The 13,157-nt window shown below is 41.3% G+C and overlaps 2 protein-coding genes, 1 long non-coding RNA gene and 1 pseudogene across 5 annotated transcripts; 2 read left to right on the top strand and 2 right to left on the bottom strand.

The window, feature by feature from the left end:
- The first annotated feature begins 1,009 nt into the window (after positions 1-1,009).
- On the top strand, positions 1,010-3,189 carry LOC123473864 (glycine and tyrosine-rich protein-like). Of its 3 annotated transcripts, XR_006648203.1 has the most exons (7): positions 1,011-1,404; positions 1,501-1,769; positions 1,844-1,858; positions 1,968-2,122; positions 2,190-2,304; positions 2,552-2,664; positions 2,749-3,189. XR_006648203.1 is itself a non-coding variant. In XM_045175429.1 (4 exons), exons 1-4 carry the CDS (start codon positions 1,381-1,383, stop codon positions 2,017-2,019), a joined length of 411 nt encoding a protein of 136 aa, XP_045031364.1. In that variant the 5' UTR covers positions 1,010-1,380; the 3' UTR covers positions 2,020-2,090. The 3 variants fall into 3 exon arrangements, 1 of the variants encoding a protein (XP_045031364.1); XR_006648202.1 differs by having other exon boundaries at positions 1,844-2,122; XM_045175429.1 differs by lacking the exons at positions 2,190-2,304; positions 2,552-2,664; positions 2,749-3,189 and having other exon boundaries at positions 1,010-1,404; positions 1,917-2,090.
- A 241-nt stretch (positions 3,190-3,430) lies between these two features.
- On the bottom strand, positions 3,431-4,482 carry LOC116936537. The gene has a single exon (XM_045179405.1). The coding sequence runs from the start codon at positions 4,480-4,482 to the stop codon at positions 3,466-3,468; it is 1,017 nt and encodes a 338-aa protein (XP_045035340.1). The 3' UTR covers positions 3,431-3,465.
- A 3,791-nt stretch (positions 4,483-8,273) lies between these two features.
- LOC123473827 lies at positions 8,274-11,015 on the bottom strand (annotated as a pseudogene).
- A 1,272-nt stretch (positions 11,016-12,287) lies between these two features.
- On the top strand, positions 12,288-13,057 carry LOC123466523. The gene is made up of 4 exons (XR_006648258.1): positions 12,288-12,437; positions 12,549-12,621; positions 12,687-12,842; positions 12,959-13,057. It is a non-coding gene; the product is annotated as an uncharacterized LOC123466523 (long non-coding RNA).
- Positions 13,058-13,157: the final 100 nt, after the last annotated feature.

The following is a 13,157-nucleotide window of genomic DNA, read 5'->3' on the forward strand; positions in this document are numbered from 1 at the left end:
CAAATCTTCATTTCACCATCGAACAGAATTACACGGCTATTTTGCATTGTAATTGACTCATGTTTGAGTTTAGGGTATGGATCATTTAGTAGAGATTTGGATTGTGGGCACACGACATCAGGACGAATGAATCGATGTCGTTGGTTCGTTGAACAAGGCGCCCGGCGCCATTATCCATAAAGCTCCATTCAAATCTCGTCCGCCTAGCCTATAGATTGAAGCTGAGACCACATGTGCTGTACCCTGCTGTACCGTACTTTTAAAGCGAAAATATAGCGAAAGCAAGAAACGCATCCCACGTACTTTGTCAACACCTGTTCAAATCGATAGATGGGCATGACTCATTTGCCAGATTTTGGATATGATCTCATCAAATGCAGTATATGTATACGGACAGATACGTATCTACGCATCTATAGAGGCTGGGAATAGAATCACTTGGCATGGACAAATTATATCGATATGCTCCAACAACTTTGACAGGTGTGTTCCAACCAGACTTGCCGTGATCGAAATCAATTTTTGATCGCGATCAAACTCAAACTCAAAAAATGATCGATCGATCAAAATCAAAAATTTTGATCGCGATCAAACTCATTTCTGCGCTCAAAATTTCTTATTCCACGCCATCTACTGATAATTCGTCCACGCCATCTACTGATAATTCGTGGAAATATGTTCCCATAATTTAGCTCGCAATGTTTAAGGTTTTTTTGTTTTACTGTACATGTTCGTTTTATTCACCGCTAGATGGCATATGAAAAATTGATCGCTGAAATGAGTTTATCGATCAAACTCTGTTTTCCAGCAAGGATTACCCTGCTATAATATCTTGTATTCCTCGGATGACCTTGAACTGGAAACAGATGAATGTCGAGAATAATTTGTGGAAATGTGGCTGATAGATGGCGTTCACTTGCTGGCCCACCGACTATTCAGTGAAGGAAGGGAGAAGGTAGAGTCTCATTTGCCTGAGACAGTCAAAGTCTTTAAATTGAAACATATTTAATGACTACTTTTTTCAGTCTCGTCAGAGACTCCGATCTGGTGTCACACCGCGACCCACGTGTGACACACCAGTCACACGTGGGTCGCCTCGTCTCAGTCCGCCATGAAAAGAAAAAGATAACCGCGTATCCACCTAAATCCGGCCCGTCATCGTCTCATCGTCGTCTTCGTTTCATCGTCTCAACGCCGTCTTCGTCTCTTCGTCTCATTTTTCCACCTTTGTCTCGAAAATGGCTTCGTTAAACCCAGCAAACAGTATCTTGCCAGTTGCGTTTATCTCACGCAAACCTTGGCAGTTGAATATATAAACAGTGATGGACTTCCCTCTAAGACAGTACCGCATTCCAGCGTTTACCAGCGAACGTAGCAGACATGTCGCGCAGTCACTTTTTCTTGGTAGGCTATGTTTGATAAGCATTCTGACAATTCAAATTACATTTTTTAATCTTATTTATATTCCAACAATCTCACCATACACTCTACGTTTACAAGGTCGCTTTGTTCCTCGCTGTGCTAGTGGCCAATTGCTCCGCCATACCAGCAGTTGAAGTCGAAGAGTCTGCAGTTTCCGCCGTAGTCTCAACAGACCCAACAGTTGAAAATGCAAGACTTAAACGACAGTTTCTTGCTGGACTCTTGATAGGAAAAGCTCTTGGAGCTGGATACGGTTATGGATTAGGTCGTTCAGCTTACTATGGCGGATATGGACACTCCTATCGTGGCTACGGCTATCCTGGTCCTTACGGCGATTACGGATACGGGTACGTTCATGTTTTGCTAATAAAAATTCATTTTTTGAAATCAATTTAAAATATTACTTTTTATGTGTAAGCAGAGGCTACCATAACTGGTATGTATTTCAACATTGTCTTTTCGAAATAAACGAGCTGATTTACAGGATCGAATAGTTCCGAGCCAGTGCCATTTTACAACGTTACTGCATTCAACATTTCCCACAGAACGACTGGAATGAATGGACAGAATAAATTTGTTATCAGCACCTCCATATAAGGAAAATTTAACATTTCCCCAAGACTTGCTATTGTAAAACGTGCGTGAATAGACCTGATGCATGACGTCTGCAAAAACTAGGATCCGCTCTTGGAAACCGTTTGTATACTTCATTTATTAATGTATTTTTTTAGGGTTCAAATCCATTTAGTATCTTATCTTGTTTCAAGGTCACTTTTTTCACGGCCATCCTGCGGTCATCACTTCCACATACGTAGGCGCCATGTGTGATACGACGTCCCAGGACCAATGAGCTCCATGAGCGTCACAACAACACCACATCAAGTAAAAAACATACCTTCTTATAAAATCTCGAGAGAGGTGCATTTCTGTCAGCCGCGTTCTAGTGCCGGACGAAAAAAACTGCATTTACCTGCGGCTCCGAAAAACTTTTGATACACCAGCACACGAAATAATAAAAAAAAATATGGATTTTCTTTCAAGTTGATTAGAAAGACTAAATTGAACAAAAGAAAAAATTTCAGTGGCATGTCAATGACTTTCGTGACAAGTTCGACCTGTTCCCTTTTAGGCATTGCAGCTGGCAAAATGGCATGAGAGGTGATGCTTTCGCGTCTTATTCCTTGTTGGGTTTCGACCCTCCTTCCAGCACAACGATATGAGTCGCCTGGTATTCGTACTCAGGTAAATTCTATTAGTTTGGTGAAATTGTAAATCTTGCGAGGTTCTCTTGGTGATGGTGGCCGTGATCTTTGCTAATGATCTAAGGGAGGACACTCGCCTAAAGAGACAATTTGGCGGCGCGCATGGATTATTAAACGGGTTTTTGTATGGATACGGCTATCCTGGATACGGATATGGACGCTATTCGTATTACGGCTATCAGTAACCTTACGTTGGACATAGACCAGCTTATGGGTAGGCGATCTTTAAACGACATTTTTAGTGTAAATATTGACAGGAATCCAAACGATTTTTGTTTTTTAACGCGCACATAGACCATACGATTATTATGGTCATCGTTGGAATGAATACAGATTGTGAAATTCTTAAAAGAAAATTACTGCACACACGACGAGGAACTATTTTTATGAAAAAGAGGTAAAAGTGGATTAATTATGCTTAGCTTGTTTTGGTGATGGTTCAGATTTAAATGTCGAGCATGGATGTTGATTAATACTGTTATAGAATAAATGAAATTTTGAAGTATTTCTGGGATATACCAGTGAATCTTTTTTCTTTTGCGTAAATATTAAGGATTTAACAGGAACCAGCGGCTGAATTGAAAGTGGTTTGGTTCTGAATTGAATGAGCAAACAAAATAATACACAGAACAGTTTATTTAAGCAAAAACATTTTTTTCTGCAACAGAAGAATTTTAAATATAATTAAAGTTTGAAAAATTTTGAGAAAACTTTACGGTTTTCATATGAAGTTCCAAATTGACATAGCCGTACAAAGAGAATGTTATTGATAATTTTGTCGCTACGCTGAACAGGATGATTGCATTGGACAAAATATCCTTGAAGGTCGAATCTGTCGAAAATGACTCCTGGAAACAGCTAGAAAGTCGAGAACTTCTTGCATTTCCTCAGCTGCCGCTTTCATATTAATAATTTTCAATAGCCTTACCCACGACTGAAGGTACGTTTTCCATTGGCTAAAAACAAGAGAATATTTGCCGTGGCATATTGTATTCCTACCTTCCATTGCAACTCTTAGCAGCTCCATATCAATTCGCTTGGACGCACCTTTTGCGAGATAATTTTGATCAATTTTTTGCTGTTCGATAGTATCCTTCAAATTTTTATAAACATCGAAGCTCGTTGATGTAGTTTGCTGTTTATCTCTGATCAAAAATTTGCGAAGAGATGGTCCAACGTATCTAGCGAGACAACTGTAAAGAATTAAACTTAATCCAAATGCCGTGTTTTCATTGTAAGCGCCAACTGTGAAACGAAATGGTTTTTCGTCGATCGCCTGTTGATACTGACCTCTCCTAAGGCGATTGTAAACAGTTTGCACATTACTGGCACCATGTGCATCACCGACGCTTCGACAAAGGATTGTCCATGTTGATAGATTACTGGCCCAATTTTGTTTGATTGCTTCTAGGTTGAGGTGGCAGATTTCGTTTCTGGCACGGATGGCTTTGCCGATTTCCACGTTGCAGATGGGAGCGTGAAGAAGATTTCTGTCAATGTTTTTATAGTACCTTAATGTCTGAATCATGTCCGCATAGTCGTAATCGGTCGCCGTTCGTGAAACGAGACGTTTTCTGCATAAAAAGCTGGGAACTGCTGGGGTGACATAATATGTCAGACAAAAAAATAGCGCTTCCGTTATATAGATGTTTTCTGCAAAACTCACATCAGGTGGAACTAGCTGTCGTGTGGCTACGCGTTGGCCGGTTGGTGCGTTTTTCAATTCTTGCTCTCTTACTTGCGTTCTTATTCTCCTTGGTGGCGTCTGGCTTTTATCACTGTTTCTCTTGTTCACCATTTTGAATTCTGTTAGAAGAACTCGGGACGAGGAAAATTATTTAATTTAAACGATTATTTCATCTTTATGCAAAAGGTGCATATCTCGTCTATTGGCGAACAGGTTTTCGACATAAAATCTATTCTTATGTCATTTTTTGCTTCAAAAGTAACATGGATTATTCACGTTCACATATTAGGGATATTATTCAACAATCCGAAACGGAGCGAAAAGGCCGGAACCCCCTCGCTGTTAGGCGAGTTTTAATCTCTAACCGAGACGGGTCTCGTTATAGCCACCCAGATAAAACGTCGAAACGAGTTGTTCAAGCAAGTTTTCTGAAAAATAAAGACGAGAAACATTATTATGTGTATTCCTAACATGTCTTAACTCTTGATCGTCTGAGACCTTATATCGGTAGGTACTAGCGCGCTTTTTGTTAATTCTCAGTAGTAGTTCAAATCCACCAAGATACAATTGATATTCTAGAAAATCTATTATTGATATTGGACAATTTCCGAAGTCATACCATATTTCATCAATTTACCTTACGTCCTTTAGAAAAACTGTAATGTAAGTCTACAAAGTTCGCCGTTTAGCCAGAATTAGAAACAGTGAGATATTAAACATGACTCGTAGCTCAGTGGTCGTGCTTCGGCCTGGTGGGCTGAAGAAGTTGGGTTCGGTTTCATACAGAGTCTATTAAAACGATTCGTATAGCAAATATATGTCCTTATACAGATAAATCTGTTCTGAATGTAAAATATCTCATGATGTTATGTTTGTATCATATACAACAACGGTACTTCAGTCCTGAAAAACCGCACCAACGAGGAGATCTCTTAAACGTTACATGATTCAATTTCGAGCGTTGAACTTTGCAGAAAAAATTGCTGTATTGTTCTTTGTTTTTTTTGTTTTTTCGCTATCAACAGTACAGGCTGACCCTACGAGCAATGACAGTTTTAGCATATACCAACCATGGTCTTAGCTACAAATATTTTACGCCTCGTCTTGAAACTAGTAGTTGATATCATAGGTTTTTATATTTGAAACTTGAATCAAACGTCTGATGTTAGTAAAGTTCAAGCACTTAAAAGTAAAAATTATTCTGATTTAAAAATAACATCTATTTTCGTTAGGTTTTAGGAGGAAAAACTAGATGGCATTGACGTGCACTTTGATAAAGATCATGAATGACGAGAAAAACGCGTGTTAGTATCTTAATATAATAGTAACGTTATGTGTTTTTTATTTTGCAAAAGGTGTTGATTAATCCTTGGAAGCATTCCTCATCTAAGTGAAGTTCCCAAAATACAAACAAAAAAATACAATTGGTCTTTGGACAAATGATGGGTAACACAACATGAAGTTGTTGATACAGTTTTTTAAAATCTGGTTTATTTAGATAAAAGGTTAAGACTCGCCACATTGAACTCATCATCAATAAAATAAAAATAACTACCTGTGAAAATGTTGCATACACTATGAGTTATATTAACTATTAAAACCCGACCAAAATTCGTAGTTAAAATTCAGGCACCATTTTTCCAAATGGCGTCGGGGCAAGTGGGTTAACCTCGATTTTTGCCCTGCCCCGCCCTGGCTGACGAAATGGTAACCCGATTAAGCCCCGATTGCCTTTTCCCGGGGCGGGGCGGTTAACCCGATTATGGCTAATCGGGGCCGATACCTAGATATGTGTTCACCATTAAAAGTTGTTTTGAAAATTTGCAATTCAACACACAGTCTCGTTTTCCTTCAGGCAAAAAGAATAACAGTTAAACAATAAAGTTCACTGTTTCTTTTTGCTACGATGTAATTCCAAAATTATATCCATCCACTTTTAGACTGAAATGGTGGTGATTTCAGCTGCAACGTTTTAGACCCTTGGATTCACGGTATATAAGGGTTGATAAAGCATGTAGTAATTGGGTTGGGACAAGCTAGTGACTAAGGAATCTTCCTTGGTACAATGGGCGACTGAGTGGAGAAGGAAAGGTAAGGCTGGATGTGTGATCTGACGCGCAAAGTACCTTTCATTAGACATTCTAGTCATGAAGCCGGCTTGAACCAGCAGTTGAGCCCACTGTGTTGCATGTGTGTTGTAGTAATAGTCATGGTGTTGGCTAGGTTGTAGACCGTCCAGATGGCCTAGGTCTGGAGATGGATACCGAGGTGTTAATGACCAACCGAGCGTGAGGATGACCCTGATCCATTACTGTGATATTCATGAATGTGTACCCCTACGGAGTATTACGCATGTATATGATAGTAAAATCACGTGACTATGTGAGACACAGCTGTTGAAAAATAAATCCGCTAGGTTCAGATTCGTCTGGGTCAAGACACGGCTGAGAGCCGGGGGGGGCTCCGGTAAACTCAAGTTGCTTCCTGTGAAGATTATTACACACACACTGCGGTGGTCACTCAACTGTTGCGAGTTGAGTTACACGAACGAGTTCCTTCCCTTATTATTTTTCCTTTTCTTCTTCTATTTTTTTCCAAAAAATTATTCTGTTAAATCATTTCTATTTTCAAGGGCTATCTATTTTAATCGGTATGACAATAACTGCTTCCGACAAAACAAGATGTCGATGTGAGAACTAAATTTGTCGTTAACTAAATTTGTCTTGTTGAAAAGAGATGGCGTCACATTGAAAAAAAAATAAATATCAGAAACAATGTCATCTCCGTCCATCGTCAAATTGCTTTTAGTCTAATTGAAGTTTGCATTGAAAATGAGCAGAAACGGGACTCTAATTTGTAGTGCTTTTTTACAAACTGCCGTCCACTAGAAATTTGAAAACTACCGTCGTTGTTTGACGTTACAATTGTAGGACAGTTGATTAACTAATCAAGATGATGAAAAATATTAGAATTAAAAAATTAAATTCGGGAGTAACCATCGCTAGGTCACGCATATATTCGTGCGAACATTTATAATAGAGTAGTTATGGAATTTGCCTTACCTATATCCAGAATATCGAGTTTTTCTACCATTTGCCGACTGTCTTCTTCCTCAAAATCAGATTATTACTTATCTAAAGAGGCAACCATTAACTCCACATCTGACTGTTGTCTTATTAACCAGAAACACAACGCCCCTAAAGCCATGGCGAGAATGGAGACGAGAAGCAAAGTGCAATGAGCCGCGCCGCCAGGATGAGTCCCAGTCGTTTGAATTGCGGAATTGGTACAAAATTGAAGAATAAAACGAGACAGAGAACGAAGCTGTCAGGAAAAAGAGGCCGATAAAAAGTCCCTTAGAAGCTCCAATACAATCGACTCTCAATTGGCGAGTTTTGCTGTTCCAAATCGATTCGTCTTTAATGTCACGGTTATTCTCTGGCGTCTTATACCTGAAATGTCAAAATGTTAGGCAAGTTATAAGCGTTCATCATCGGATTGAAATACTTTGGGTTGAGTCCAATGTGTTCCCAACTGACGTATAGAACTGCAGCAGGAGCCGGAGCCGGGAGTAGGAGGAGGAAAGGAAAACCCAACCGAAAAGCGAAGAAAAAAAGGATGGCCAACAGATAAGGAAGAAGAAAAAGAAGAAGACAAAATTCGAGTCACGACAGTTGCTCAGAACCTGCTGGTAGAAGGAGAGAGCCAAAGGTGTATATTAAAATATGGTTTTTCAACCTTAAAGTTTGATACATTTTTTTTTGCGCTGTTATTATAACTGTTGATATCGTGCGTCACGTTTCGTTACTAACAATTCATTTCCAAGAAAAAGAAGAAAACTGGTTTGAAGCAACGGCCAGTGACCCATATCTGCTGGACTGGTTTTCTCCTTTTTCGTTAAATGGGCCGTTCATTCTGTCATTTATATGCATGACGCTCGTGCCGTTAAAAATGCTTATTTAATTAGCCGGGTGGTACGTCAACCATGCGGTAAGGCTGGGAAGGACTGGGTCCGACGGATCCGCCGTACAAATTCTGCAATTGTCCGCGAGTCATCAACGAACTTTGCGGACGGTAGGGTCGGTTGCCATTGGAGAAGGGGTAGTAGCCTTTCAGAGCGGCGTACGGATAACTTTCTAGTCCGGAATAAGGTCTGAAACTGCCGTGGTACTCTCCGTATTGAGGGTAAAATCCGTACAGGGGATATCCGGAAGAATAGACCGGTCTTTTGGGATAGGCTATTCATTGACGAATCGTTAGGCTATAAAATTTCTGATAGGAAATGTGTAATGCCATTCTTACCGTAAGGTGCATAGCGTTGAGGATAATAACCGGCTGTTAGTGCTAAATTATTTTTGAAGAACGAAAAACATAAGAATTTTCTAGGTTGGCGATGCAAATGGTGTTATTTTTAGTTGGATAATCTGCGAGAGTTCCCTGCAGCAAACTGCTCAAGAGGTCATCAATTTGGCCGTCACTTTGCTTGTTCAAAAGGCTGGCGAAACTAGTCCCTTGCGCTTTCAGCTTCTCTGCTTTTTGCTTCAATTTCAATTGCTCCTGGAATTGCTTTTCCTCGTCCATCACCTGCTGCTTCGTCAAATACTGAGACACCTGGAGTTTGAGCGCGGCCGGCAGTTCTTCCAAATCGATGTACTGGTTGCCGACGTCATCTTCGACAGCCATGCGAGTGAGCAGTTCGGCGATTCCGGCAGCCAATTCAGGATCGAAAGATTCAACTTCCGATGTTGGTGCGTGATCGCTTTTCACTTGAGCCATTGGTTCTTTGATTTTCTGCTGTTATTGCTGTTGTTTCTTCTACTGAGACAGACGGTACTGGCTGTTCAATTGCCTCATAATTTCCTCTCGGACGTCAGGTGGCCATTGCTGGGCATTGACGACAAACGGACCGTCTCCTTGCATGTTCTGTCCAGCCTCTAATTGCGTTTGTTTGGCTTCTTCCACCGATTTCGTTTCATCTTTGTTCACTTTCTGAGATGCGTCAGCTGACGTTTCCGGCACGGGATCGACAACGTTTTCCTTTTGAACGAGTTCGACAGTTTTCTCTTTCTGAACAGGCTCGACAACTTTCTGTTGGACCTTGGCGGGCAAAGGATCGGATGCAACAACCTGTGGAGCCTTGACAGCCTTGACTTCCTGGTCAGCCTTCGCGACAGGCGAAGCGACAGGCGAAGCGACCGGACGTCCTTTAACACTTATGCTGGCCGATAATTGTACAACCAAAAGCAGCTGAAATGGCAAAAAAGCGGATTGAAATCAATTCGAATTTGCGTGTAATGAATGAGAGAGAATTTTAGCGTACCCTTTTTACACCATGCTAAGGCTGTTGTATCCTGAGTTTCCATACGCGACATGTCCGCCACCACCAGCGTTGTTGCCGTACAGTCCCGTATCGTATCCGGTATTTCCGTAGCCAGCGTTGGTGCCATAGCCGCTATTGCCTCCGTATCCAGTATTGAATCCACTATTGGTTCCGTACCCAGTATTTGTTGCGTACCCAGTATTGGTTCCATAACCTGCATTTGTGCCGTAACCAGCGTCCGTTCCGTATCCAGCGTTAGTTCTGTATCCAGTGTTCGTTCCGTACCCAACGTTCGTTCCATAACCGGTATTGGTACCATAAGCTGCGTTCGATCCGTAACCCGTGTTTATTCCGGATCCCGTATACCATAGCCGGTGTTGCCGTAATCGCTCTGACCGTATCCAGCGTTACCACCGAAAGCTGTACAACACATATGATTTTTTAAATAGCATTGCTCACTTTGTTTTCTTTTTTTCATGAATAAGATTAAACTTACTTCCGCCGTGGTTGATGTTTTGCCCGTATCCGGCACTGGCTCCCGGAGTATGGTAACCACTTCCGCCAAATCCTGGTACAAACCCAACAGCAATGCCAACCCATTATTCAAAAATTTCGCTTTATCAATTCTTGATCACAAGTCTCAAGAGTTTAATCGTAAATGATTACCACCGGCAGCGTTGTTGGTGTGGTAGCCAGCGTTTTGGTGGCCAAGCTGTTGCTGCATGGTCAGACTGCTACTTTGCTGCTGATGAATGCTGCTCTGTTGTTGATAAACTGTACTGCTCTGTAATTGACCTATCCACCCCCCAAAAATGTTTTGTTTTCAAAATTCCATTGTTCATTTAAATTAGATTCTCTCATTACCTGCTTGGTGGCCATAATTGGGACGGTATCGCTCGTCAACCTTTTCACCTTCAGCCAATTCGGATGGGGCGGCTGCTGGATTGGCCAGCTCGTCCACAGGTGCCACAGCATCCAATACCTCCGGTGAGACAACAATGGGAGCCTCTTCTTCAGGGTACGGCATGGCAACAGCCAACGCCAACATCAATAACTATCGATACAACATGTTGAATGAAAATCAAAACAAACAAACATCAAACGTGAGACATTTCAAATCAGAAATGAAATTGGAAAATAACAAAAAGTAAAACGAAAATGACTTACCGTTAAAATGAAGCGAAACATTTTTTCCCTAGGATTATGGAGAGCTTCTCTTCCGGCGGATGATGTGATCGCTTGGACGGTTCGTGTGCGGATGTGTCCTACACGCTTTGGATGGTGCCGTATTTATAGTCAAACCGGCTGTACCGAGCCATGTGAACAAAGGAACAGCGTCAGCATACGAAGGTCGATGCGGCGTATAGGTAAGAAGAACTTAATGACCTGTGTGTGTGTGTGTGTGTGTGTGTGTGTGCGTGTGAAGAATAAGGAAAACGACCGAAGCTATGGGAAAAACCCAACACCTTTTGTGGGGTGTTATGCTGCCTATCGAGCAAAGTACGCACTAAAAAAAGAGGGGGGGAGAGACCGAATCCATGCACTTATGCTCGTAAAAAAGAAAAAGAAAAACATGTTGAGGTGTTGGTGTACCTGGGCTGATTTGTGCGGGAATGGCCACCACGATACACGTGATAGCCCGAGGAATTGATAGATCGGTTATGTGAGCCGGGTTTTCCTCCATGATGACATCAACAACATCGATTATCATTATCGATTATCAAACAATCCATGCGAAACACAAGTGAATGAAACAGCAGACCCTCAGCAAAATCTTTGGCAGCGGATATTCGCATGAGCAAAACAACCACATCCGCTTCTCTGCCAACGCAATGAAAACTAAATCCAATTGTTTTACATGTTAAAATTCAATTGAGGATGACTGAAGATTATTGGCTTCCGAGAACGCTTTCCTACGCTTTGCGAGAACATACGGAACGAGTAAAAGGAAATTCTTGGTAGCGTTTACATCAACTAATAGATCCCGGCTATTTCTTTTTTGTCGATCGATTATGTTGTGATGCCGGTAAAAGGAAATCTAACATAAAGCTCCATTCAAATCTCGTCCGCCTAGCCTATAGATTGAAGCTGAGACCACATATGCTGTACCCTGCTGTACTGTACTTTTAAAGCGAAAATATAGCGCAAGCAAGAAACGCATCCCACGTACTTTGTCAACACCTGTTCAAATCGAAAGCTGGGTCATGCATGACTCATTTGCCAGATTTTGGATATGATCTCATCAAATGCACTATATGTATACGGACAGATACGTATCTACGCATCTATAGAGGCTGGGAATAGAATCACTTATTGGCATGGACAAATTATATCGATATGCTCTAACAGCTTTGACAGGTGTGTTCCAATGCGTTCATTGGATATCTCCCTCAAACAGGAATAACATGCACACGTTCATGTAGTATTAGACTTGGGAGACATTTGTCAACATTGAATCAAGGACGCAGCTGATTGAAAAGAATACTGCGCACCCGCTTAAACGAAATTAACGCAAAGCAATTGGAAAAATATCCTTGAGTGGCTTGTGTCAATACAAAATGCAATTATCAGCAACACCTTGTTTCACGTTTCCAATGGCCACGCGTCTGCGGCAAAGCAAACGTGAATGGGGTATAAAATGACGTCCGATGAGATGGAAAAGGGACATCGAGCTTCATCGCTGACTTCGATAGGCCATTCATTTCCAACGAGTGCTCTCACGAAAATGCGTTTCATCATCCAGCTGGTAAGTTTCTCTTGAAAAATGTATTACGATTAGATTCACAAGATGGGTATTGAAATTATTGATAAACGTTATTCAATCGAGCCTCTTCTGCTTTCGCTTTGTGATCAAAAGGTACTGCTCGTCACTATTTGTGCGGCCCTTTATTCTCGAGTTGACGCAGACCCGGTAGACAACGATCAACAAGGTGATTTCTTTCTCTTTTATACGATACAGCAATGAGACGAAACTAACAAGACGTTTCCCGGTTAGCTACAATGTTTGTGAGAGGCATCCTGGGTGACTTGCAAGAAGAACTTGATAAAGGACCATGCGATCCCAGGAAGTTCGACAAGTGCTTTGCAAAATGCTTTAACAAATTGCCGTTGCCTAAATGCAAGGATCATTGCCTACTAAATGCATGCTAAGGTAAGACGATTCTATCAAATGTTGTGCTATTCAATTTTGCCGTTAACAGAACACATCAGTGAACTAATTGGAATGTTGTTTCATTTCTGCCCGATATGGATCTGGACACCGCCTAGACGCTGAACACATGTTTCTTCCGTTTAAGGGCAGAACAACCCTCAGCGTCCTCTACTGTCTTGTTTTTAAGTGGCTAATACACATAGAATAGAAACATTAAATCAAATTGTGTTCCCTGATTTCATGAATCAGTTCGAATGTCTGGTATTTCCCGCACAGCTTCGAAAGACGTATAGAGTTTGTTTATTCCGCGGTTTA

The sequence above is a fragment of the Daphnia magna genome, linkage group LG1, assembly GCF_020631705.1.
Source record: "Daphnia magna isolate NIES linkage group LG1, ASM2063170v1.1, whole genome shotgun sequence".
In the NCBI taxonomy this organism is placed as follows: domain Eukaryota; kingdom Metazoa; phylum Arthropoda; class Branchiopoda; order Diplostraca; family Daphniidae; genus Daphnia; species Daphnia magna.